Raw genomic sequence first — 27105 nt, forward strand, 5'->3', positions numbered from 1 at the left:
GGAGCAGCTCTCGTACGAGTGCTGCGGCCCCTTCAAAACAGCTGATTGGCGGGTCCCGGGAGTCAGACCCCGCCAGTCAGGGCTAACCTTACCTTCCTCTTCGGCCGCGGCGGGAGTTCTGTAGTCTCGATGCTGTGCGCGGCGGCATAGCGCTGAGACGTCATGCGCTGCGCACAGCGCTTGACGTCAGGACCTCCGCTGCGATCCGGAACCAGGAAGGTAAGTAAAGTATGTTACTATAGTAACAGGGGCCCGCGGCCCGAGTTACTATAGTAACTTTTTATTGATGTGGTGCGGGGGGCCGTGGGCCCCCCTGGCTTCGGGGCCCGGTCGCAATTGCGACCGCTGCGACCCCTATAGCTACGCCAGTGTGCAGGAGAGATACTAGAAAATAGGCTTGGATCTGTTATACAGGAGAGATGGTAGAACATAGTCTAGGTCTAGGATCTATTATGCAGCAGAGTCCAACTTGTCCAAACAGCAAAAGTAAGAGCAGTACAGCAGAAATGGACCTCACAGGGGTCAATAGGACTTATGAATAGGACCAGTTCTGCCTCTTTTCCTTGATCCATTATGCAGGACAAATGTTAGAACATAGGCTGGGATGTTATACAGGAGAGATGGTAGAACATAGGCTTGGTCTAAGATCTGTTACACAGGAGAGATAGATGCTAGAACATAGTCTTGGATCTATTATACAGAAGTGATGCTAGAACATAAGATTGGATCTATTATACAGGAGAGATGCTAGAACATAGTCTTGGATCTATTATACAGGAGAGATGCTAGAACATAAGATTGGATCCATTATACAGGAGAGATGCTAGAACATAGTCTTGGATCTATTATACAGGAGTGATGCTAGAACATAGTCTTGGATCTATTATACAGGAGAGATGCTAGAACATAGTCTTGGATCTATTATACAGGAGTGATGCTAGAACATAGTCTTGGATCTATTATACAGGAGTGATGCTAGAACATAGTCTTGGATCTATTATACAGGAGTGATGCTAGAACATAGTCTTGGATCTATTATACAGGAGAGATGGTGGAACATAAGATTGGATTTATTATACAGGAGTGATGCTAGAACATAGTCTTGGATCTATTATACAGGAGTGACGCTAGAACATCGTCTTGGATCTATTATACAGGAGTGATGCTAGAACATAAGATTGGATCTATTATACAGGAGAGATGCTAGAACATAGTCTTGGATCTATTATACAGGAGTGATGCTAGAACATAAGATTGGATCTATTATACAGGAGAGATGCTAGAACATAGTCTTGGATCTATTATACAGGAGTGATGCTAGAACATAAGATTGGATCTATTATACAGGAGTGATGCTAGAACATAGTCTTGGATCTATTATACAGGAGTGATGCTAGAACATAAGATTGGATATATTATACAGGAGTGATGCTAGAACATAGTCTTGGATCTATTATACAGGAGTGATGCTATAACATAGTCTTGGATCTATTATACAGGAGTGATGCTAGAACATAAGATTGGATCTATTATACAGGAGTGATGCTAGAACATAGTCTTGGATCCTTATCATACAGGAGTGATGGTGGAACATAAGATTGGATCTATTATACAGGAGTGATGCTAGAACATAGTCTTGGTCTTGGATTAATTATACGGGAGAGCTTGTTGCCGGCAGGGCAGGGGTTAAGCGTTGTGTAATGCTTCTCTGCCCGGTTTCAGCACAGGGTGGGTTAAGACAGAAGGGTGGGAGATCCGGAGAGCCCTCCTTCCCCAGCTGATCTCAGACAGGGGGTGTGTGTCAGCAGTGCCGGCATCTGTGTGCAGCTTTACCGGGACAGTCACACATGCAGGAGCCCAGGGGGCCACAATGTGGCCCCTGTGCATGGAGTCATGGCAACCAGACTGAGCCCTCGCAATGCCCGCAGATATTTCTTCCTGTGCACCTTGTGCTTGTCCTGCACCCTGCTCTGCTACAACCTCATCCTGCGCGGCGGGCACCTCAGCATGCACAGTCGGGGGTATCAGCACCTCAGCTGCCCCTCAGTGCTGGGGGGCAAGAAACTACTGCAGAAGGTTCTCCTGTGCCCACACTCCGGAGCGGCACTTCCCTTCACCAACACGGACCTATCCTCCTACACTGACTGGAGTGTCAAGAATCAAACGGAACCCCCTGAAATAATCGGGACCCCTGCAAAACCTACTGAGCACTCCCCTGGAAATAGCACAGCTGCACTCAGATATGGGCACAAGAGGCTGCCCCAGGCTATCATTGTGGGGGTCAAAAAGGGGGGCACAAGAGCGGTACTGGAATTTATTAGGGTGCATCCAGAAGTGAGGGCTATGGGCACTGAACCCCACTTCTTTGACAGGAACTATGAGAGGGGGATGGACTGGTACAGGTAAGTGGAAATTTCTTGCTGCTATTAAGGAAACTGGAATCTGATTATTTATAAAGCTGGACATTAATGTAACATCCATATCATCCATCATTACAAATAATTGATCCGTTCCGATCGCCTAAGCATTTTGATGCAAATGAAATATTTTTGAGAATATTTTTCACTTTGCTTATAGCAAAATGTCACACATACCAAATATGAGAACAGGCATCTGATCAGGCATGGAATGGTACTGTCTCTTTAAATCCGAGCATTTTATGGCTTTTTATTGCATATAATAACCCAACAAGTCAATCAGAAAATACAAGTACAATACATAGAAGAGCAGCCAGTAAATGTAACCACTACCTGCGTACATTCCTATACTATACATTATAATAGCTGATCTATAGGGTTAGCACCCATAAACCCCAATGTTGGATCAATGGTTTCCCTGTCATGAGCTCCTTAAAGGGAAAATACAGGTTAATTCAAAAATATTCAAAAATGAATTCAGATTAATGGGGGTCCCCATTTTTATCATCATGTGTGGGGTATAACACGAACCAATCCGAGTGTCCCTCTCGAACAATTAATTAGTTTGTGACTATCTAATTTCTGATTTTGTTTGTACGTGTCCCCTCTGAAATGTAAAGCGCTGCGGAATATGTTGGCGCTATATAAAGATTATTATTATTATACAGGCGCTATATCAAATTTACCCACATAGGAATAAAAAGCCGGGGTCCTGGTGAATAAGAAAGGGGTAGGACTGTTTTTAAAATAACAAAAAACTCATAAATTTTATTGAATCTCTTATTTATGGAAAAGTGTACTTCCCCTTTAAATCAGTCCACAATGGCACGGACACGGTTAACGGTATCTATAAGACGTGTACCTTGTGTACATGGTGTCACATGTGGCCGCTTTTCAACATTTTAGGAGTCACTGAAATTCTAATTCCTCAAACTTACATCTTACGCAGAAGTCGTTCGGAATGATTGAGCGCGGTTACCTAGAAGCGTTGCAAGGACTGCACAAATACTGCCAGCAAGGTGACCATGACAGATGGCTTCCAATATTGTATATTATTCACTGGAGAGCGTCCCTGCAGTGGCTTCATCCCAAAATTCCAGCAGACTGGTGTATCCCAGCACCGCGCCTGCCCAAGCAGCCGGGATCACTTGAGGTCCCTCTCATGGATACATTGAGGACCACACGATGTCTTCGATAATGAAATCAATGTAGAAAGAAAATGTTAAGACCTTCCACTCAGTAGGAACCGGGGCGCACAAATTTGTTCCAACACTGGAAAGACCGCACTCCGTACACACATTAATTACCGCGTCTTCCCGGCTGTACGGCAGCACATTAACCCTCTCAGTGCCCGGGAGTTACCTCGTAGTAATTGGACATAGTTCCTGCCATAATCCTGTTTATCCGTCAGTCATCCGCACACCACTGACTTCATTTTTATGAGATGCGTCAGCCAGGTTTTATGGGTTTTGGCAATCGTTTCTCAACTCTTAACATAGTGCAGTGAAAATATACTGAGACGTCATGTAAAATATACATCTACCTATATACACATACATGTATAATATACTGCTGAGACGTCATGTAAAATATACATCTACCTATATACACATACATGTATAATATACTGCTGAGACGTCATGTAAAATATACATCTACCTATATACACATACATGTATAATATACTGCTGAGACGTCATGTAAAATATACATCTACCTATATACACATACATGTATAATATACTGCTGAGACGTCATGTAAAATATACATCTACCTATATACACATACATGTATAATATACTGCTGAGACGTCATGTAAAATATACATCTACCTATATACACATACATGTATAATATACTGCTGAGACGTCATGTAAAATATACATCTACCTATATACACATACATGTATAATATACTGCTGAGACGTCATGTAAAATATACATCTACCTATATACACATACATGTATAATATACTGTACAGAAAGGTGCTATTTGGGGGCATAATGTTAGAGGCTACTTGCTGGTTCATAGCTTTTCTAGGATTTTCCTGGATGATATCTATCTATCTATCTATCTATCTATCTATCTATCTATCTATCTATCTATCTATCTATCTATCTATCTATCTATCTATCTATCTATCTATCTATCCTTCTCCTATCTATCTATCTATCTATCTATCTATCTATCTATCTATCTATCTATCTATCTATCTATCTATCCGTCATCTATCTATCTATCTGTCTATCTATCCTTCATCTATCTATCTATCTATCTATCTATCTATCTATCTATCATCTATCTATCTATCTATCTATCTATCTATCCGTCATCTATCTATCCTTCATCTATCTATCTATCTATCTATCTATCTATCTATCTATCTATCTATCTATCTATCTATCTATCTATCTATCTATCTATCTATCTATCCTTCATCTATCTATCTCATATCTATCTATCTCATATCTATCTATCTATCTATCTATCTATCTATCTATCTATCTATCTATCTATCTATCTATCTATCTATCTATCTATCTATCTCAATGATGGCATTACAGATTCAGCACACTCCATGCTCATACATATTCAACTAAACGGCCACAAATGACTTTTTCCTTCTCCTATCTATCTATCTATCTATCTATCTATCTATCTATCTATCTATCTATCTATCTATCTATCTCATATCTATCTATCTATCTATCTATCTATCTATCTATCTATCTATCCATCTCATATCTATCTATCTATCTATCTATCTATCTATCTATCTATCCATCTCATATCTATCTATCTATCTATCTATCTATCTATCTATCTATCCTTCATCTATCTATCTCATATCTATCTATCCTTCATCTATCTATCTATCTATCTATCTATCTCTATCTATCTATCTATCTATCTATCTATCTATCTATCTATCTATCTATCTATCTATCTATCTCAATGATGGCATTACAGATTCAGCACACTCCATGCTCATACATATTCAACTAAACGGCCACAAATGACTTTTTCAATAAAGGTAACTCCACTTATAACGTTTCATTTTCTAGTCTACAGGTAAAATCCTTGGACCTTTTTGGCGTCAGTCCTCTGATGTCAGTTCAAAAGGCTGATACCTTATGGTCCTGACACAACAGTTTGGAATTGTACATACTGGTCTCTTACATATATAGGGGGGCCAAGAGGTTTAGTGATTATTTTCTCTTATCTGGCACCATATGGAAGAAAATATTTACTTATGTAGGGAAGTTGTTCCTCCATTTAAGATTCTATTAAACCAGGTTTTGGAGGACGGTTGGGTCATACTAGCACAAATACAATTTTCTTTAAAGCGTAGGCACACTTTAAAGGGGTTGTCTGTGGGGTCTACCTTTCAGGATCTTTATGTAATAGCCAAAGTAGTTAGCGGCTACAAAGATAGTCTTTCTCTCTCTACTTCAATTTCCAGGTGGTGGCGCTGCATGGAAATTGGACATTTGCTGTGGGACACCCTATGATCATCTTATCATTGGAGGATCCTAAGTTGACCACCTCTTGAAAAAAGATTTTTAGCAAAATTCAGGGAAACCTAAAAATAACCAAATTTGTAATTAACTTTTTATGTCTTCTCTTGCTCAGAGTTGATCAACAAAAATCTCACGGTCTGGCTGTGTAGTCTGGACCGCCCCCATCTAGCTGTTAGAAGACAGTAAGGGGGCGGGCCAGACTACACAGCCATACTTCTGTGTAGCTGTATATTTTTATCTTTTATTTTTGCATGTGTCATTTCCTTGTCAAACCAAGCTCAGAATCTAATTCAAGTTTATTGCAAATTAGTTTATTTTTAGTAATCCCAACTTTTTATTAAAAGTCATTTTTGAAGTGAAGTAACACTTCAATATCTTACAACCTAAGAGTCTCCGTGATTTTTCGTGAGTCGACAGTGTTTACTGCTGCCCCGTAATGGGTGATATCATGTACAACAAGGATTCGTTCTAATGCAGAAACTTGCCTTCGGCAACTGTATTAGAGACAGCGGTTACAACGTGCAGGAGGGACACGGACCCTGCCAGTGGCCATATTTATCATGGAGACACAGATGCTGTAGAAGATAAGTCATGTGGAAAAGTGGAGTAATATATGTTTCATTTATGCTTCAATTACTATTCATGATGAAACCAGCGAGAATTCACTTACATCTAGAGAAGAGCATTGAAAATTTTTTGTGGCTTGTATCAACTGATGCCAATTATTAACAATTTTTAGATAAAAAATGTGAGCTACTTAGTAATAGAATAATATAGGGTGGACCTGGCACTGATACAAAAGCCAACAATAACCCCATCAATATTTTGCTTTAACCCCGTAATTTTTTTATTTACCCCCACAACTGCGGTTCTCAGTTAAGTAACCATAAATAGTTATTAGCCACCAAGACTCATTTTTGAGCAGGTCCGATAAATTTTTGCATTGGTGGAACCATGGTCACTTGTATAGTCACCATAGGCACAGAGATTAGTGCTCAAACCTTTATCACATTGGTAAAAGAATGGCCGCCTGTCCTGATTTCATGACAGTGGTCACATGGGGTTTGTTTATGTTGGCAGATTAGGGAAATCATTACTAAGGCATTCTAATTAAAGGTTCTTTCGACATGTTAAGGGGGAGGGCATTTTCAGTGTCTACCTTTTCATTCAAGTGGTTGTATGAAATTAGAAAAATTGGTGTGTTTATCCAGAAACAGCGCCATTTTTGTCCATGGGTTGTGCCTGGTATTGCAGCTCAACCCCATTTACCTGAATTTGGATAAACTGTAATTCTAGACACCGCCCTTGGATAAGATTGGCAATGTTTCTGGGGGGAAAAAAATCAGACCCTTTTTTTCTCATCTCATGAGTGGGTGTTATAAAAACCTAAAAGAGAGCACACTACTAGGTCTCCTTGACTCCCATTGGCTTCAATAGACTTGTGCGGTTAGCTCTCTACTGAGAACCACCAATGGGATCCACATACTCGGGACCTCGACAAGGCAATTTTTTTAAGTTTCTGATTGATTTGTCAGAAGACCCTCATGCGCTCGAGTGATGACCATAATTCAAGGCCAATAGGAACCATCTCTCATGAGAGTCATGTCTAGAAGTCTATTTAGTAAAGCAAACATGTCGCAGTCCTGTGGATAGGAGCTGGTTAGGGTATGATGGATTCAGAACTGAGTGTTAATTGTAGAAAACAGACGTTGAGTAATTATAGTCCCAAAAAAAAAAAAAATTGCATGGGGCAAATTTGATCACTCATTGACTCCCATGGGTGTATTATTTGTAGCATGACACATTCACAAATTCATCCTCAATCATTCTCACCCCAATTTTTCTTCGGTTAGGTTCATTTTGGATGCAAGCTGAGGAGATTTGAAGGGAGAAAAAATACAATTGTTCTCACTGCCTTTTACATTTTCCCCTATTGCATTAAAAGGGAACTTTCTAATATACCCCCGATTGTGCCCCTTCATTACAGTACCCCTCCGTAACTACTCAGCAGCTTGTCCGGTATCTATTCATTATCATTACTTGTAAGAAGACTGAAAGTCTTTCCTATAAATCACCCTATCAATGCCATGCCAGGTTCAAGTTTCCTCTTGAGCTGCCCCTTTTTTCTAGACCTCTCTTACACATGACTTCAGACAGAGTTTGCAAGCCTTTAAATACTCCTTCAATGGAATAAGTTATAGGGTCCCCTATCAAAGCTGAACTAGTGGTTACGGTACAGATGAATTGGCTATTGGTGGGCCAGAAATAGAACATCTGGTGTTTCCACCCCATGTACTCCATAGAAACAAAAAGAGATGTGATTCACAACAGGCAGGGACACATAAGCCTTCATAGCTTTGGTATATGGCTGCAAAAGCTTATGCTAGGAAACGGAGTTCGCACAAACATTCACCATGATATTCAGCTGATATAGGACGGGGGATGCATTTAGAATAAGCAATTATTCACATTACTTCAACTTTAATAGGATGTCCAAACTTCTAGCTCTGTCTGGGTGGAAGGGTCCTCTACAGGATACCCACCCAGTCTCCAACCTGTGGCTCTCCAGCTTCTGCAAAACGACAACTCTCAGCATTGACTGCCCAGGCATGCTAAGAGTAAAAGCTACGCAACAGCTGGAGAGCCACAGGTTGGAGACCACCGTCCTAATCTTTATATTGTCTGGTGACAGGGTCCCCTATAGCACCCCCTAATCTATAGTTCTAGTGACAGAGTGCCCTTAAAGGCTATGTACACCTTTAAAAACTTATATATATATATATATATATATATATATATATATATATATATATATATATATATGTGGATCAGTGTGCTTGGTGCAACTTTCTAATTACTTTTTATTAAAAATTATTTTAACTTTTTGAGATACAGCTGCTTTGTAGCCTGTATACAGATCAGCTGTATCTTGCGCTGAAACTTGTATCCATCATGTCAGCAACACTGACAGGTTCAGTGACCACGGGTCCTGGGTGTCTCTTGACAGGCAGGATCGAGCGGTTAGGGTATGTTCACACGGCAGCGTCCAGGAGAAAACAGCCCCGTCATTTCAGCCGTAACGGCATGTGCAGGCGCTTGAACGCCGCGTCCATTACGGACGTAACTGGAGCTCGTTTTCCATGGAGTCCATGGAAAACGGGTCCATTTACGTCTGAAGAAGTGACATGACACTTCTTTGGCGCGGGCGTCTATTTACGCGCCGTGTTTTGACAGCGACGTGTAAATATACGCCTCGTGTGAACAGACAAACGTCAGCCCATTGCTTTCAATGGGCAGATGTTTGCCAACGCTATCGACAGTGGCATAACTACCGCCGTAGCAGCAGTAGCGGCTGCTACGGGGCCCGCGGCATGAGGGGGCCCGTGTCGCCCGCCGGCACGGGCCCCCACCATGGCCGGAGGCTCCGCTAGCAGCCGCTATGGCTGCTACAGCGGGACGCCACTGAACACTACGGCAGAGCAGGGAGGTATCTCCCCGCTCTGCCATTAACTGGTTCCCGACCGCTGGCTGTATTTTAACGGCCAGCGGTCAGGGTCCTTAAAACCCGAGCCATAGACTTTCTATGGCTCGGGTTTTAACTTGCTGCCCGCGCGATCGGGCAGCTGAATGTCGGGTCTCCGGCTGTCAGTGACTGCCGGGGACCCTGAGGAGAGGATAGAAGCAGCTTTCGCTGCTTCTGTCTTCTCTGATCACTTGTACACAGCGCTGAATGCGCGCTGTGTACAGGAATAGAGACAGCAGCAGCGGCGCTGTCTCTATTCCTCCCGGTGATCATGTGACTGGTCACATGATCGCCGGGTGCCGTTAGTGGCAGACTGCTGGTGGGTCTAACAAGACCCAGCACAGCCCTATTAGTGACAATCGTCACTATGAGAGGGCTGATTTCCCCTGTAACTGGGGCTGCTGTGCAGCTCCAGTTACAGTGGAAAAACATGGTGTAAAATAAAGAAAAAAAATATATAAAGTTCCCCAAAGGTCTTCTTTGACCTTTGGGGGACAGACCATAGTAATAAAAAAAGAATAAAGTAAAGTGCAAAAAAAATGTAAATAATAAATACACATAAAATACCCACCCCAAAAAAAAAACGTTCCCCCCCCGCCAATCATTTTTGTAATGCTAGCGCTGACCCAATTACCCTAATATAGACATGTAATATATAAAGATTTACGGTAGACAATGACGATCACAAATAAAAGGTATATTTTAGGGTAAAACTGTTATTACCAAAAACAAAAAATAGCTGAAATGTAAAAAAGCTTACTTTTTTACTATTATTTTCAAACTTTATGAATAAAAATTCTAAAATAGCAAAAAAGGTGCGTATAAAAACGATAAAAAATTAAACCTGCATTGTCTACGGGAAAAACGACGCAAAAATCACGTCGTTAGCCCAACAAATAAAAAAGTTAGAGCCATTTAACTAACACGTGCTAAAAATGGCTAAACGGTGTCTGGTCCTGAAGGCGCAAAATAGAGCAAAAGACATGTATAGGGGATAGTCAGAGGTTTGTCATGGAGAAGTTCAGGGGCTTTCAGTCCCCCGTTCTCCCTATCGCTGCCAGAGATCACACATGTATCCCCTGTCCTGTGGAGAGGGGATACATGTATTTTGTAGGACACACTGTAGGTCGCATTTTTTGGGAGGGGGGACGCTGTATGGCGTTCCCTACAGGGGGGCTGTATGGCGTTCCCTACGGGGGGCTGTATGGCGTTCTCTACAATGGGGGGCTGTATGGCGTTCCCTACAGGGGGGGGGGCTGTATGGCGTTCTCTACAGGGGGGCTGTATGGCGTTCTCTACAGGGGGATGTATGGCGCTATCTACAGAGGGGGGGCTGTATGGCGTTATCTACAGGGGGGGCTGTAAAAAAGGCACTATCTACAAGGGGGGGGGGGTTGTGTGACACCCAGGGGAGGGGGGGCCCCAGTCATATGTTTGCTATGGGGCCCAGTCTTTCCTAGTTACGCCCCTGGCTATCGAGGTGCATTTTCGGACGTAATTCGAGGCGTAAAACGCCCGAATTACGTCCGTAAATAGGCCGTGTGAACATACCCTTATCAATCGCATCTAAGTTATGAACTTAGATGTGATCGGTAACAGCTCGATCCTGCGTGTCTTGACCCGCTATCACTGAACTTGTCAGTCCCGCTGACCTAACACGCTCTGGAAACAGGATACAAAGCAGCTGTATCTCAAAAGGTAAAAATTATGTTTAATAAAAAGTATTAAGAAAATTTCACCAATCACACCGATAGACATTTTAAAAAAAACAAAAAAACTATTACATAGCCTTTAACAAAAGCTGTCCTCTACAATCTAATAGTTTGGGTCACGTCTCCGAGCTGTCTGACTTGAAATGTACGTCCTGTCGCCTTCCAGGTCCCTTCACCACTTGATTCCATCTTCTTATTCCTGTAGATTGTAAACTAATTTTTAGTAGGGCTCGTGTTCCTATTGTTTCTTGTTTGTTTAAATTAATTAATGATGTAATTATAATAATTACCCAGTGTAATCCTGACTGCATAGCACAGTCGGACACATTGCTGTATTCATTCAGTATGAGTAAGCCGTCTACTGCCTGTATAATAATGTCCGTCAGAGGAGATTCATGTGTTTCATTATTAATGAATATTTCCCTTCAAGTTTTTTTTAAAGGGGTGTCTGTTTTATTACTACTCAAGTTAATAAAGGGGCCCCCCCATTCAGGACCTTCTTCTATTAGCTAGAACAGAGATGGGCTACAAAGAGTGTCTCTTTCCCTGGAGGACCCTGCGTGTCCATGCGTTATACAAACAGCCCATTGATTTCAATGAGAACTGTGTAATACTCCACTTTTCCTGTGGTGGCAGTGCAGGAGAATTCAACACATGCTACGATCACTGGGGGTCCCAGCAGCAGGAAAAAAAACAGTAATAAGCTTATTGTATGGGACCCTTCTAATGATATAGGATAGGATTATAGGAAGTCTAGCTCGATTTTGGAACCACATTGCATAGTATATTATGGAATTGTATTATGAGCAATTCCTAAAAACAATTTTATGATCCAAATCACTCAAATTCCGGCGGCGCGAGCACCCCAGTGCTGAGCACCAGGAAGGGGGGCCCCAACAATATATACTGCCTTAGGCAGGGTATTTAGATACAGAGCTAGGGCAATAAGTTGAATCTTGGCCTCAGGTGAAGAAAACCCTATCTACAACTCTACACGGGTCTGCATGCTTCAACATGCTAAATATAGGTGATTCATTCACTGTATACAGGGCACCAAAAATATTGACTGCAGGGCTGTAGCAGGATGTTTGATTTCCCTACAGCCCCAAGGGCTTATAATCCAAATCAGTCCTATATGTAAAAGAGACTATGGTGAATATACTATTTTATATAAGGGAACTGCTGATGATGCAATCCTAGTATAACACGTAACTTGTCTTTACACTGAAGTTCTTGACTCCCTCCAAGGTAAAAACAATATGTAAAAGCATAGATTTCTACATCGAACAAGAACAATAGTCTTGGCCGTCTCCCAAGTTCTGTTGTAATGAATGGGGAAAGGGAGGGCGCGTGAATTATAACTTAACTCATAGCAAAATGTTTACTTCTAACGTAAGGGTATGTTCACTCACCCTATTTATGGACGTAATTCGGGCATTTTTTCCGCCTCAAATTACGTCCGAAAATACGGCTCCAAACCGTCGGCAAACATCTGCCCATTGAAATCAATGGGTCTTACGATGTTCTGTGCAGACGGGCTTTTGTTTTACGCGCCGCTGTCAAAAGACGGCGCGTAAAAAGACGCCCGCGTCAAAGAAGTGCATGTGCATGTCACTTCTTGGGGCGTAATTGGAGCCGTTTTTCATTGACTCGATTGAAAAACAGCCCCAATTATGTCCGTAATTGACACTGCGGAAAACGCGAGTACGAGCAATTACGTCTGAAATTCAGGAGCTGGAAACGGCTCCGTAATTTCAGGCGTAATGGACGTTGGCGTGTGATCATACACTTATAGCTCTTAAAGGTTGTCACTGCATTGCCACCAGTGACATCAATAGAATTTACCCCATAGACAAGGACCTCATAGCAAAGTTAGGAACAGACCCCCACCTTGTTGACAATATACTGAACTGTTTTAAAATACCTTCATTAAAAATTGTACCCTTAGGTAGGAGACGCAACTGCTATGTGGCCGTGGTGGGAGGTAGCCTGGCACTAAACTCCTGTGTAAGCCCCTGAATACCCTACCGAGGAACCCTAAGTTAATAAATAGAGGTCCTTCATTTAGGACCCTCATCTGCCTCTCACTCTGGAGGACCTGGTGCGCATTACATAGACAGCCCACTGATTTCAATAGAAACTGTAAAAAGGCCTCGATCATATCTCCGTTAGGGGCCTCCGTCACAAATCTCGCCAACAATACTAGAAACCGTAATGCATCATGCTGCGCTATTGTATAACACTAGACGGAACCCATTAAAGTCAATAAGTTCTGTCGACTGCCGGTGTTGTTAGTCATGCACAGGAACCAGCACATCCGGAATTTCCGTTGTAATGCTTTATGTCACCTGTGGTGGCACTGTAGGGAAATTGAACACTTACTGCCAGGTTCCCTCACAGACTAGATCTGGTTGTGGAGAGTCCCAGCAGCCGGACACACTGTAATCAGATTGACAGGGAATCTTCTTACAAAATGGTATAGTTCAAAATGGACAGCCCCGTTAAGTAAGCAATCCACCACCACCACGCGTTCCTACAACTCAGCTTCTGTGGCCCATAGTAGTTACTAGTATTTTTTTTGTGACCGGAAGTAGCTATCTTCCATCTACCATCGTCAGCCATAGTAGCTCTCATGGAGCTGCGTTTTTTTGTCACCCATCCCCACCCTCTCAAGTCTCCACCAATCATTGCTTGATTGAATTTAGCAACAGTCAAATTCAACATTGGTAAAAAATTTTGCCCATTTCTAGCTTACTACTCGTTTATATTTCTTTCCTCCGTTATTTATTCTACAGAATTAATTAGTGCAGTTTCTTTTTTAATAGTTCAAGACACGAGTTGATCAGTAGCAATATTAAGAGTAAAGAAACTGATCCGTCTGACTTGTAATTAATAGACTGTCCTCCAAACGGATGAATAATTCTGATCAGAGGTGTAATGGGAAAATCTATGGCGGGCCGTGATTAGATTCTGGCAGCAGGATTTCGCTCACTCTCCAGTTTGCCCTTTCATATATATCCTCTATGAGGCAGATAGGTGCTCCGCATGCCTAGGAGCTGTGTAAAATGGGTCGGCTGGGAGCTGCATAAGCCAAGATCATGGTAGTAGAAAGATACTCTTAGCGGGGGAATGCGCTGACTTAGGCCACTGAGGAACAGTATATTTGCATAGTTCGGGGAGAGTACACTGCCAGTACTGGATCTTCATTTGTGCTGTCCTAAGGCTTCCGACTAATGTGCTCTTGATTAATATCAGTGCAGCGTTGAGAATATTCTTGCCAAATGTTCCTTGAAGAAGTGTTAGGCCATCAGTAGGTAAAACTTTTTTTTTTTTTCTACTTGCAATCTTTAAAGTGTCCCTAAGTCCATATTGTTTAGCGACCTGGAACGTAGGAGGTATCTGATAAAGTAGAGTCCAAATGCAGGTGGAAAAAAGGGAATCCATTATTATTAGAGAGGAGCGAAACTTCAAACTTTTTTCCGGCATTTGCCGAGTTGCCATTGGCCTGTGAGGCTCTTTATGAACCCTTAATCCACAAACTTCGCCTTTTATGCCAACTTGGCAATGGTAATATAACGCTGGTACTGGGCATTAACAAGGTATCACCATCATGGAGGTGATTGTATTCCTACCACGCCATGATCCAACCTGAGGGGAGGTGCACCAGAGGGTTGGGTCTTCACTTGGCCATGATCCTGGTCTTTTGGAAAAGCACACTGAAAAGTTTGCAGGTTCTGGTGAATTTCCACCTCCTCTCCGTACTATAAGATTACGATCTAAATCCAATTACAATGTACGCCATAAAAACCAGACTGGATTTATTAAATTTATCTGGAACCTTTGGGTCACAACGGAGTATACAGAATTTTTTTGAGCTTGAGGTCTACTTATTCCACCGGCCTGATTTTAGCATTGAGAAGCCATACTGGTCTACCAAACCCTTCTGTGAACAATGCAGCTATTTTGCATGCTAGAGCGCACAAGCGGGCACGATAACCTTTGCTACCCCTGCCCAGTGTCTACATACATGTTATGTCTGCAAGCTGCATCTGGAATCCTCATCAATTGTTGTGCCAGCCAAATTCTCAAAGCCGTGGGAGAATAGTTGTAAGCGGTGCCTGGCAGCCCTGATTGAGAATGTAATCTGCAAATTTCAAGGTCTCTGTGGCACGTCACTCAGATATACTAGTCATGATGTAGCTCACAAATAATTAAAGAAGAGTCTACGTGGTCCACAGGAGACTTCACTTCTTATTCATTCCTTGGCGTTTTCTTATAGGTCTTTCAGTCACTGTATATCTTGCAAGGGAATATTTAAAAAAAAAAGGTTTCATTTCTCCGGCATCGGCGTGCGGTTTGCCGGTTGTGTAAAGGTTTTCTCCTTCTAAACCTGAATTGTGCAGTACCTGAATAGTAATAATTCCACAGTACAGTCCGTTTCCTGCTCGTATCGCATTACATAGAAGAATTGGCACATAATGTCCCTGATGGATAAATTAATGTTTAACAAAATATACTTATTAAATCAAAGAAATTATTTATTAAAAATAGATAAAAGAAGCTCGAAAACAAATGTTTTGCATCTTCATATTGGGAGAATAAATTTAGGACCAGGCACTGTTTCGCCATTTTTAGCACGCGTTAGTTAAATGGTTATAACCATTTTTTTTATTGGGAAGGTAACATGATTTTTGTGATTTTTCTCTTTACAATAAATGCAGGTTTCTTTTCTTTTCTTTTGATATATGTAATTTTTTTAAGCATTTTTAGGCTTTAAATTAAAAAAATAAAGTAAAAAATATGTTGTTTTTTTTTACATTTTAGCAAATTTTTTATGGCAATAATATAGTGTTACCCTAAAATAAACTTATTATTTGTGATAGTCATTGTCTACCATAAATTTTGATATATTACAAGTCTATATTAGGGTAATTGGGTCAGGGCTAGCGTTACGACAATGATTGGCGGGGGAGACTTCTTTTTGGTGGGGTATTTTATGTATCATTTTTTATTCAATTAACTTTTTCTTTTTTATTATTAGGGCCTGTCCCTCAAATTATTTTTTTTACACTATACTTTCCACTGTAACTGGCTGTGACTGCTTTCACTGTTAGGGTTGTGCGGGGACTAGTCGCATCATAATTTGGACCAACAATTGTTGCCTCTATTCTATACACAGTGGTTAATTGAGTGCTGTGGACTTGAGTATAGAGAAGACAAAAGTGTTGAAAATCACTTCTGTCTTCTCTCCAGGGTCCCTGGCAGTTTCTGATGGCCGGGCACCCGACATTTAGCTGCCCAATTGCTCACGCAGTAAGCTTAAACCCGTGACGTATATATATATAGTTAGTGGTCCTTAACTAGTTAAGAAGAATTTATCATGGGAACTGATAAACCACTTGGCCACCAGGAACGGGACACTGCGCGATGAGGTCACCAAGACGTAGGTGCTTCCTTGCTTGGCCACTAGGGAGTAGACCCAAGACACAGGTCCATCTGACTGTGATACTATCCTAATGCTTCCTTGGGAAACTGGTTTTCGCCCAATGACAATGTCATGGACTCTTCCCTTATGAGCCATGGAAGCCTTGGTCATAAGTACCTTATGATTTTCTTCTCCAGGTAATGAATGTGGGTGTGAATAGGAAAGGTCTTGGTAGTAGATTAAATTAACCATATTTGTTGGCAGTGTCCACCATTAACATTTGATGTCATGGACTCTTTCCCTATGAGCCATAAAAGTCCTGGTCACCAGTTATTTTGAATATTCATCTTTATCTGCAGGGAGAGAATGTCTATGTGTATGTGACTAGGAATGGCCTTGGTAGTAGGTTAAGCCAATTTTGGTGGGATATGCCAGCAAGCTAACGTCTATGGTCCACCATCAACGTTTGATCGTTATTAAGGTATTTGATCAGGTTGAGTCTAAAGTTGGCCATAAGCATTAGATAATTGTCGGGATCCACCAACATTTTCGGTAAAATCCACAAACAATCTATTTTCTATGGGGGCAGCCAGGCCAACCCCTAGAAAGAAGCTGTTGGGGAAAACAAAAATTTGTCGTGTTGAACTTCAACATGCCCAATTCCTTGTTCCTCTGGGGATAAGCAATGCCAGGAGTGACTTAGGGTCATTTTACACTGGCCGATCAACAAGACAGAGAGTTGATCGCCGCTCGTTTGCTACTTTCACAAGGAACTAGTATGGGGATGCGCGCTCGTAACTCTGATCGCTCATCCTCATACATTTCTATCATGTCAAGGAGATGTGCTGCCGACAACGATAATATTTTAGGCTGCCAAAACGATACAATCAGCCGATGAACGAGCATTTGCTCGTGCATTGGCTGATCACTGCCGTTTTTACACAGGGCAATGATCGGGATCAAGTATTCTGTGAATGCTCGTTTGCCCGATAATTGCCCCGTGTAAAAGGGCCCTTCCTCTCACATATCTCCTTCTTCCTATGTCAGTAAGCATTCAGGTTCAATTGATCCAAATGTACTTTTTTTTTATAAGCGAGTTTGGCAGGAACTGTATCTGTTTGGTTAAAGTCTTCATTCTATGATGTCAATGAGTCAACTTTCCAATTCCAATGCTCGACTGGTTTCAAAAGCCTAATAAGACTGATAAAAATGTGACAATACATTGTAAGACCTAAAGGGGGTTTCAATGCAAAGCTGGTAGAGGGTATCGCCTCTATGTAGCTAATGGGGCTTTGTGGGAAGGTGCAATTAGCTGAGGATGTGTCAAGGTTGTCACCTTTAAAAAACATCTAAGGACCCTTAGCTGGGTTAAATTGATTGTATGAAGGTTCTGTATACATCTGAGCTGTTAGCACAAGGGTGGGGGTCTATAATAGGATCTCCCTTGGGTTATCCAGTTGTTGCCTCATTTATAGTAACAATGTGGTTTGTACTATTATAAGACCCGCTGCTCAAGTACATCCATTCCCTGAGGCTTTCTCCATACAGTGTTACATAGAAACATTTCCCATGTCTAAACAGAGACATACGATCTATCAAAACAGAAGCAAAAATGTGAGATGTTACTGGATTTCAGATATAATATAAGGCACGGTTTTTGTTTTTAGTTCTTTTTTCTCTAGCCTCTTTAATTTAAAGGTGTTGTCCTACCACCAACACCACTGTCCTATGTCCTATTAGGGCATATGGACATCATAGAGGCGGGTACACCTGTGTGCCAGAATAAAGAGCCCTATGCGTTATATGGACAGCCATTCATTTAAATCAATCAATGAAATCAATAACAGCTGACCGGGTAGAGATTTCGGGAAGACACAGCTCTAAAACACATACTGTAAGTGTAACGATCCCAGCACCTGTGTGTCCATCACATGACCATGTAACAAACCCAGCACCTGTGTCCATCACATGAACATGTAACAATCCCAACACCTGTGTGTCTATCACATGACCATGTAATGATCCCAGCACCTGTGTGTCCATCACATGACTATGTAACGATCCCAGCACCTATGTGTCCATCACATGATTATGTAACGATCCCAGCACCTGTGTCCATCACATGACCATGTAACGATCCCAGCACCTGTATGTCCATCCATCACGTGACCATGTAACAATCCCAGCACCTGTATGTCCATCCATCACATGCCCATGAAATGATCCCAGCACCTGTGTGTCCATCACATGACCATGTAACGATCCCAGCACCTGTGTGTCCATCCATCACATGCCCATGAAATGATCCCATCACCTGTGTGTCCATCACATGACTATGGACAGTATTTTCTCCACTGGAAGTAAACAATGAATGTTCCTATTGAATAACAACAAGCAGAGATCTTGAAAACTGTGCAGAATTAATGCAGAAAGTTTATTGGAAAATTGTATTTTATTTATACAAAAAATAACATTAATTTGGAGAAACCGCACAACCTCATTGAGAAGCCAATGGGTGGTCCTACTCAAGTGATTGACAGCTATTTCTGTTTATACACTCCTGTTGAGAAGGCTGTCAATCAATGGTTGAGACCGCCCACTAGACTCTTTGTCCCACATTAAGCAGGGATTTAAATAAATAAATTACAGGATATCCTGAATCTTTTGTCACAAAACTATATATCAATCTGTTCAGCTCCTCCTGCTATATAACATACTGCCTGCAGATAGGACAGCATGTTTAACATGACCGATTCCCTTTAAAATGTATACCTGCCTTTTAACATCATATTTATGGTTCGTCATTCTGTGCTAATTAATTTCTTAATATATCTTTAGAACAGTCAGAGCTCTATTTTTCTGGTACTGAGCTCCAAATCTTCTGCATGGGCATAGCGTTAAAACATAACATTCAGGCTGCCTGCAGCAACCACTAGAGGGAGCTCACTGCATACTGTTTTATTATTTTATACTGTAAGTAGCATACTGAGCTCCCTCTAGTGGCGGCTGCAGGCAGGCATAAATGTTTTAACTCTATGGCGATACAGGGGATTTTAAGTTCTGTATAAAAAAAACTGAGCTCTGACCGCTATAAAAATATATTAAGAAATTGATCAGCAAAGAAATTTTAACCTATTTAGATTGAATAGAACAAAATTGTGTTCAGCTGTGGAAATTCACAAATACATAATTCATATATCTGTAGAAATATAACTTTTGGTCTGTTGTCACCGTTTTCTTTTCTTCTTTAGGAGAGCTTTTGAATATTTCACCCAGGAAGCATTGCCTAAAATCTGCTTACTCTCTATTCATATGCAAAGGAAAAAAATACATTCTGCTTGTTGTTACTTGGAAAGTGACCTAACAGCTTAGCTCCAACTATATCACTTTCATCTGAGCTCCCAAAATGCACTGCACTCTGGTAACAGAAAACCAACAAAATTGCAAATTTAGCTTTGGATGTGACTAGAGAAGAAAACATTGTCAATCGCTCAGCCCACAGCTATTATCCATGTTTCAGCCAGTAACATGCACATTTGGCTCTGCTGAACATACATGTCTGTTCCTGTAATGCTCATATATGTATATACTGTTGTGTCATACAACATTATAAGCTTTTTAGACACAGCAACTGATTGGCTGTAGAAATATAGTTAGAGAGGCCGAGCCTTAAATTGCCCCTGCCCACCCCAACTCAATGGTGCCCTAGGCATTCACCTACTTTGCCTACACCTTGTCCTGGCCCAGGCAGGTAGGACTGGGATACAGACAGAGAGAAAAAAAAGTAATAGGCTAATGACAATAAGGGACAGGTGAAGAATTCACAAATGTTTATATGGCGGACCAAAACAAGTGGATGAGTTTAGAAAGTTGTCAAGTATTAAATATATATTTGTAGCACATATAGTCATTTCTAAATAATACCCTGAAAAAAAATAAAGAGACGGCATGGTTTTCATGTTGCTGTTTGGCTGGATGTATTAGTGCTGGGATTTCCTGCTGAGCTAGAGGAAGATAGAGCTGCTTTATTAAATGTTTAGGAACAGGCAGCGTCGGACTGTGGTTACTTGGGCCCACCAGAGGAGATTATTCTGAGGGGCCCACCCTCAATCTATGCAGAACATGTACACGTCCATTTTTTATTTCATCATAGTCCTTGTTGTTATCATTCTAGACCGGACGTATTATCAACAAGGTCTAATAGGTCATTTGTAAATCATCCCATAAAAACTAGACTCTAGTGGTAAGTGATTGCTCCAAGTGGTTTGTCTTCTGCTTGAACTTTAAGGCCCATTATTGTGTCAGAGCCTCGGCCCACCAGAGGATGCTCTGGTTCTCTGGTGGGCCAGTCCAACCCTGGGTAGAGGCCACATAGCTTTGAGGACTTGTTTTTTATTAATATTTTATAGTAATGAAATGACAAAAAAATAACAGAGAATAAAAAACTCTTGTTCATCGGACTATGACTTCCACATTGAAGGAGTAAGGGACTAACAGGTTTATATAGTCCACCCCCTTTATTGCTGAAAAAGGATCGGCTTTAACCCTGTTTTTAGTGCCACCCAAGCAGGGAAAGCAAATATCGGCCTAACCGATGGCTTCACATGAGCGGCTCCAGTAATTTCCAGTCTGTTTCTTGCACAGTGTGGAGGAGCAATACACGGATAAATCTTCATCCCGACAAGCTTTTGATTAGGAAATAATTGCAGCAGCTGTAGCTTATTATGAGGTTTTTTAATGAATGGAGCTTGCTTTATCTAGGTTGGAATTTCACCTCCGATTAATTACTTTGAGACAAATTATCTGCACATAAATGCCTGTCTAAGTAAGGCAGAAACTAACGGAAGTAGATGGCAGCACGGGCACTTCTATAGTGGAGACTCTGTCTGTTTTAATGATTTCTAGCTCCGGCGGGTGCTAAGAGGGCTTTATGTATTTAAATTTTGCTTCTCGGGTGGCAGACTGGCAGTGTTTTGATTAATTAGGATGAGCCCAAGTCACGGGTGTAAGCAGCTGTCACTGCCGTCAACTATTTCTCCAGCCGGTCCTATGTTGTGTCTAAGTAGCACGTGGATCTGGACCCGGCAACATGTTCTTCAGAGATTTAAATAATTATCCTGCATCTGGAGTTGGGTGCAATGGGCTTTGTGTAGTCAGTAAAAGATGCGGCAATGACTGATCATGTGATCGCGGGAATACAAACCTGTGATCAAGCTCCAAGACCCAACTTGGTTCTGATACCGACCCATGTGTTGTTATTGCACTGCAAGGCCTCATGTGTGCATCCATATTACGGCTGTTTTATACAAAGCTGTAATAGGGCTTCCATAGTGGTGCATGAGACCTCTGCTGCACCTCCGTAGACCTCCAATTTAATACGGAAGATTTTTCCATGCGATCCAATAGGTAGAAAATTGTGGCATGCTGTTTAGTCCACACATACTTAATAGCTATGTACAACTTTGGTGGACATTTAAAAAAAAAAAATGTAATTCGGTGTGATTGGTGCTGCTTTATAAATAGTTTTTATTAAAAATTATTTTTACTTTTTGAGATACAGCTGCTTTGTATATTGTATACAGAGCAGCTGCATCTTTAGCTATGACCTGAATCCGTTAGTCATGCTGGACCCGCTGTCACTGAAGCAGTCAGTCCCACGGACCTGACGGGAACAGGATTTAGCGCTACATACAGCTGCTCTGCATACAGAATACAGAGCAGCTGTATCTAAAAAAGTGGAAACCAAATTTTTAATAAAGACTAATTAAAAAGTTACGGCAAAAACACTGACTGACATGTTTATTTTAAAAAAAATGTTCATCCATGGTTTTCATAGATTTTAAAATTGCTAAACGGTGTGTGGTTATTGAAGCCCAAAATATGTCATTATAGGGTTAAAATCTGCAAGCAAACTTTCTATATACTCTCAGCATTGTGATCAAACATTTATGAGATCCGCCATGTTAACACACTGATCATAATATGCTCACATAACATACTGAGGATTTGTCAGTTAATAAAGGGGGTGTCCCTCATTCGGGGGCCTCTATCAATTAGCTGAAATAGAGCAGCTATAAATCTCTAGCTTTGGAGGAGCCTGAATTACACGGACAGCCCATCGATTTTAATGAAAATAGTGCAATGCTTCATGTCCCCTCTGGGGGTGCTGCAGAGGAATTTAACATTTTCTGCCGGAGATCACTGATTACTGACGATTCATGGTATTGGCAGCAGAACATCCTTTAATTTTTTGGGGGAACCCTTTTAATAAAAAAAGATTATTCAGGACCGGTAAAAGTACATTTATAATTTATAACTGATTCTTTTTATGGGGAAAAAAACATTTAAATAGAGAATCAGGAAAAGTCAAATAGTCGTTTTTATTGTTCTTGAAGTAAACTTATCCCTTTAAAGTCACTGCTTTAAAGATGTCCATAGACGACCTGATAATTTGGCTTATCTGACTCATCCGTGTATCCATGGTGACGCAAAATTTATTACAACAGAGTAATACAGCACCTTACTGGACCTTGTAAGTTAGGTGAGAGTAATTGTGACGCCGCATGAAGATCTGGAGAATAGTAACAACTTGTAAATTGGTGAAAGATGCGTTATTAGATTATCATTACTAACCTTTTCTTTGCCAAGGTCGTAGTACTTACGTCATGGAAGTGAAAGGGCTATATAAAATTAAAACAAAAAGAGAGACTATCTGAAATGGAGATCGGGGGATGGTCAGGACATCCGATATCTTGTTACCTGTCGGAAAAGAATATTGACTGAGAGCTCTCCCTATTATCACACTACAGAAGATAAAAATATCCCAATGAGATCAGCATCGAGACTTACTATACTAAGGAGAGACCCTGGGTATAGTAAGACCCTGAATATCCTGCTACAGCGCCTCTTGGTTGGTGGGATGTGTGTATATATGTGCTACCTATTATGTTTTTACTTTAAATTTATCCTTCAAATACTGAAGAGTTAAGACTAAAATGAGTTCCATTTTAAAAGGGTCTAAAATGAGGACTATTTATTAATTCTTATTAGTTCAGATATTTTTAATATTTAAATTTTCCTCTCTTCAAATACAGAAATCTGATGCCTCGTTCCTTGGATCGCCAGATTACAGTGGAGAAGACCCCCAGCTACTTTGTGACACGGGAAGCCCCTCGTCGGATTTCATACATGTCATCTAGAGTCAAACTGATTGTGGTAGTCCGTAATCCTGTGACCCGGGCAATTTCAGATTATACTCAGACTCTTTCCAAGAAACCGGACATCCCCAGCTTCAGTGAACTAGCCTTCTGCAATAGGACAAGTGGGGAGGTGGATACTTCCTGGAATGCCATCCGGATTGGACTCTATGCTTTACATCTGCAGCCCTGGCTTAGTCATTTCCCAATATCCCAAATGCACTTTGTAAGTGGAGAACGGCTGATCACCGATCCAGCCGGGGAGATGGCAAGAGTACAGGACTTCCTGGGCCTCAAACGCCTGGTTACAGAGAAACACTTCTACTTTAACAAGACTAAGGGTTTTCCTTGTCTCAAAAAGCCAGGTGGTGGAGGAGCACCACGTTGTTTGGGCAAATCAAAGGGTCGGTCTCATGTACAGATCAACACTGAGGATATAGAACAATTAAGAGAATTCTATAGACCCCATAACATTAAGTTCTATGAAACTGTTGGCCAAGACTTTCACTGGGAGTAGGGTATATATTTAAAACCATGGGACAGAGAAGAAAATGTATCCAAAAAAAAAGACTCAGAGTAAGGAGGAACAAAAACATAGCTTTACCCTGTGGACAAAGTGAGGGCACCAAGAGGTATAGACTTAAGTATTATGGAAAAGAAGGAGATTATTATTATTTTTTAATGATGGCGGATCACGACAAGGGGAGGAAACAAGATTCTAGTAATCTGGGCATATCTAAGATTTTAAACCATCATGGTTGGACGTGTCCAACATATGGAGGAGACATGAAGCACGATGCACTTTGTTCTTCCATTGCAAATACTAGAGAATATAATCATGATCCATAGATGGAGCTTAAAGTATCATAACTAGAGGGTCCCAGTACCCCATAACAAACTATTCATACAATTTTGAGATCAGGTCACGTTATGTTGTTCTCCGAGAAAGGAAAAATGTAATTGAGCAAATTTCTGCAAAAAAAAAATTTCTGTAAAATAATGTAATCCTAAAACAAGAGCAATTATTAAAGGATTAAATTCTAATAAAATTAATTCCCTAGAGTTGGGATTATCATCAATATCAAAAATTGCTCTGAAACGATTTTATATGTTGCGTGTTTGTGGCATATTAGGGATGTATTGACTTAATTCTGCATTGAATAAAGTAAAGTGGAATTAAGGGGCAGAACACGGGCATTGCTTGCACCCCTAACAAGTTTACGTGTCCATTTTATATACCAAGGTCATATTTTAGATGGTTTGCTCTTTCATTGAGATTACAAGATGTCCATAAAAGGGGAATCTCCATTGCATGACCTCCACCTTCAAGTGGGTCTGTCATTTTATACTGAAGTAGGTTCTCCCTTGACATGGGAGCTTCAGTATAAGCCCTAGGAAGAAAAAAAATGTCTGTGTCTTTTGGTCTGAGTCAGGGTCTGTGGAGGCTCCTAGGCAAAACATTGTAAGGGGAGGGTAATGAGGCCTCCTGTATTCACTCCTTTTGTCCTCCCTTTAATCCAACCATGCAAGTATCCATATGATTGACTATTCTCTGCACTATAAATTGTCAATTTTTTGGTCCTCTGCATCTGAACAAGCTACCTACCCTGATGAGGAGACCGACCTATGACACAAGGGGTCCCTAATTTGCATATCCATAGTCAAAGGGCGTTAACATAATTTTTTTCCTAATGCATAGTCCTATTCTTTTCAATGGAATTGCCACCAGCATTACTCAAGCTGAAGAGATATGATGCTGGCGCCTCTTCATTCCAGCAATTGGCGCGGGTCCCAGCTCACAGACCTCCAACAATGCTTTTTTTATGGCATGTTAATGACCATAGAAGGGATTTTCTGGTATAGAAAATAATTTTTAAATACCCTATTAGGAAATTCTAAGTTAATAGCGGGGGATCCAATACAGAGATGCTACAAAGTGTGTCCCTTCCTCTGGAGGACCTAGCAATTCCATGGATTACACAGACAGTCTATTGATTTAAAAGGAAACTGAGTAATGCTTAATTTCTCCTGTGGTGGCGCTGCAGGGAAAATGAACACTTGCTGCCTTGTCCATCACAGATTACACATGATCACTGCGGAGTGGGGACCCAGCAGTAGTACAACTTGATATCAGTTTCTTGTCGGGATATACTTCTAACAAAAAGAGATTTCCAAAACGGTCAACCCCTTTAAACATTCATATACTCTACAAGGTGACAGCTAAAATGCTCTGACACTAAAATACCCATTAAAAAAACCTTATACCGGTATTGTTAATCTGAGGTTTCAAGAAACTAAAAAGATATTGTAATTTTTTTATATATATTTTGTTTATTAAGCCCATTTCCATATTCCAGCTCATAGTGGCACCAGTGAGGCATGAGGCACACTAGGCCTCATACCTGTATTACTAGCAAAGTATCTGACTGAGGAGACATACTTTACAACGTTTGTTTCTTTTGTCCTTTCCCTTAGGACCCATTCACACGAATGTGAATCTCGTCCGTGTGCTGTGCATGGAACTCACGCACAGCACACGGACCCATTGATTTCAAAGGGGCCGTTCACACATACAGGAATTTTCATGCAGCGAGAGTCCGTTGCGTGAAACTCACTGCATGTCCTATATTCGTGTGTTTTCATGCACCTACGCGCCCATTGAAGTCAATGGATGCCTCAAATCCACGCACAGCACAAGGAAGCACATCCGTGTTCTCTGCGTGACTTGCGCAATAATTCCATTTAAAAAAAATAAATTACTTTCTGAGTGCGCAAAAACACATGCCACTCTTAAAGCACAGACGCAATAACGCAACGCACACGGACCAGATTTAGACGCGTTTTTTTACGTGGGTAGATCTGATACGCTCGTGTGAATGTGGCCTAACGGGTTATATGTTCTGCTGTTCCCATGGTCTGGGGGATTAGTATTGTGATTATACAGAGATAAGACTTGTTCGAGGCACCGTCCAAGTCATTACAACAATCCTCCCTGGTTTTGAATATCTTCACTCAGAAGAAATTAAACTTTGGAGTAAGAAGCCTCGTCTGCCAGGAGGCTACGGGCATATTACGAAACATTTAAATCCAATAAAACCAGTGCGTGATGCTCTATAGATGTGTGGCATTTAATCTCTTCCTGCCTCTACATACCCATGATGCATTGCACCACTAAGACGCTGCATCAAGGGATCTTTTTTGGTCAGCATTGATTCCACAAATTGTATACTGTCTGCCAGGTAGTAGACCGCACAGTGCAGGATAAAAGGTTCGTCGTTCTTCACACCTGGTTATTAAAGTAGGTCTGTT

The 27105-nt window shown here is 41.2% G+C and overlaps 1 protein-coding gene across 1 annotated transcript; it reads left to right on the top strand.

Moving 5' to 3' along the window:
- The first annotated feature begins 1806 nt into the window (after nt 1–1806).
- On the top strand, nt 1807–25146 carry LOC142656497 (heparan sulfate glucosamine 3-O-sulfotransferase 2-like). Its single transcript, XM_075831429.1, has 2 exons — nt 1807–2402; nt 23695–25146. Exons 1-2 carry the CDS (start codon nt 1894–1896, stop codon nt 24311–24313), a joined length of 1128 nt encoding a protein of 375 aa, XP_075687544.1. The 5' UTR covers nt 1807–1893; the 3' UTR covers nt 24314–25146.
- The last annotated feature ends 1959 nt before the right edge of the window (nt 25147–27105 follow it).

The sequence above is a fragment of the Rhinoderma darwinii genome, chromosome 6, assembly GCF_050947455.1.
Source record: "Rhinoderma darwinii isolate aRhiDar2 chromosome 6, aRhiDar2.hap1, whole genome shotgun sequence".
NCBI classification, from domain to species: Eukaryota; Metazoa; Chordata; class Amphibia; order Anura; family Rhinodermatidae; genus Rhinoderma; species Rhinoderma darwinii.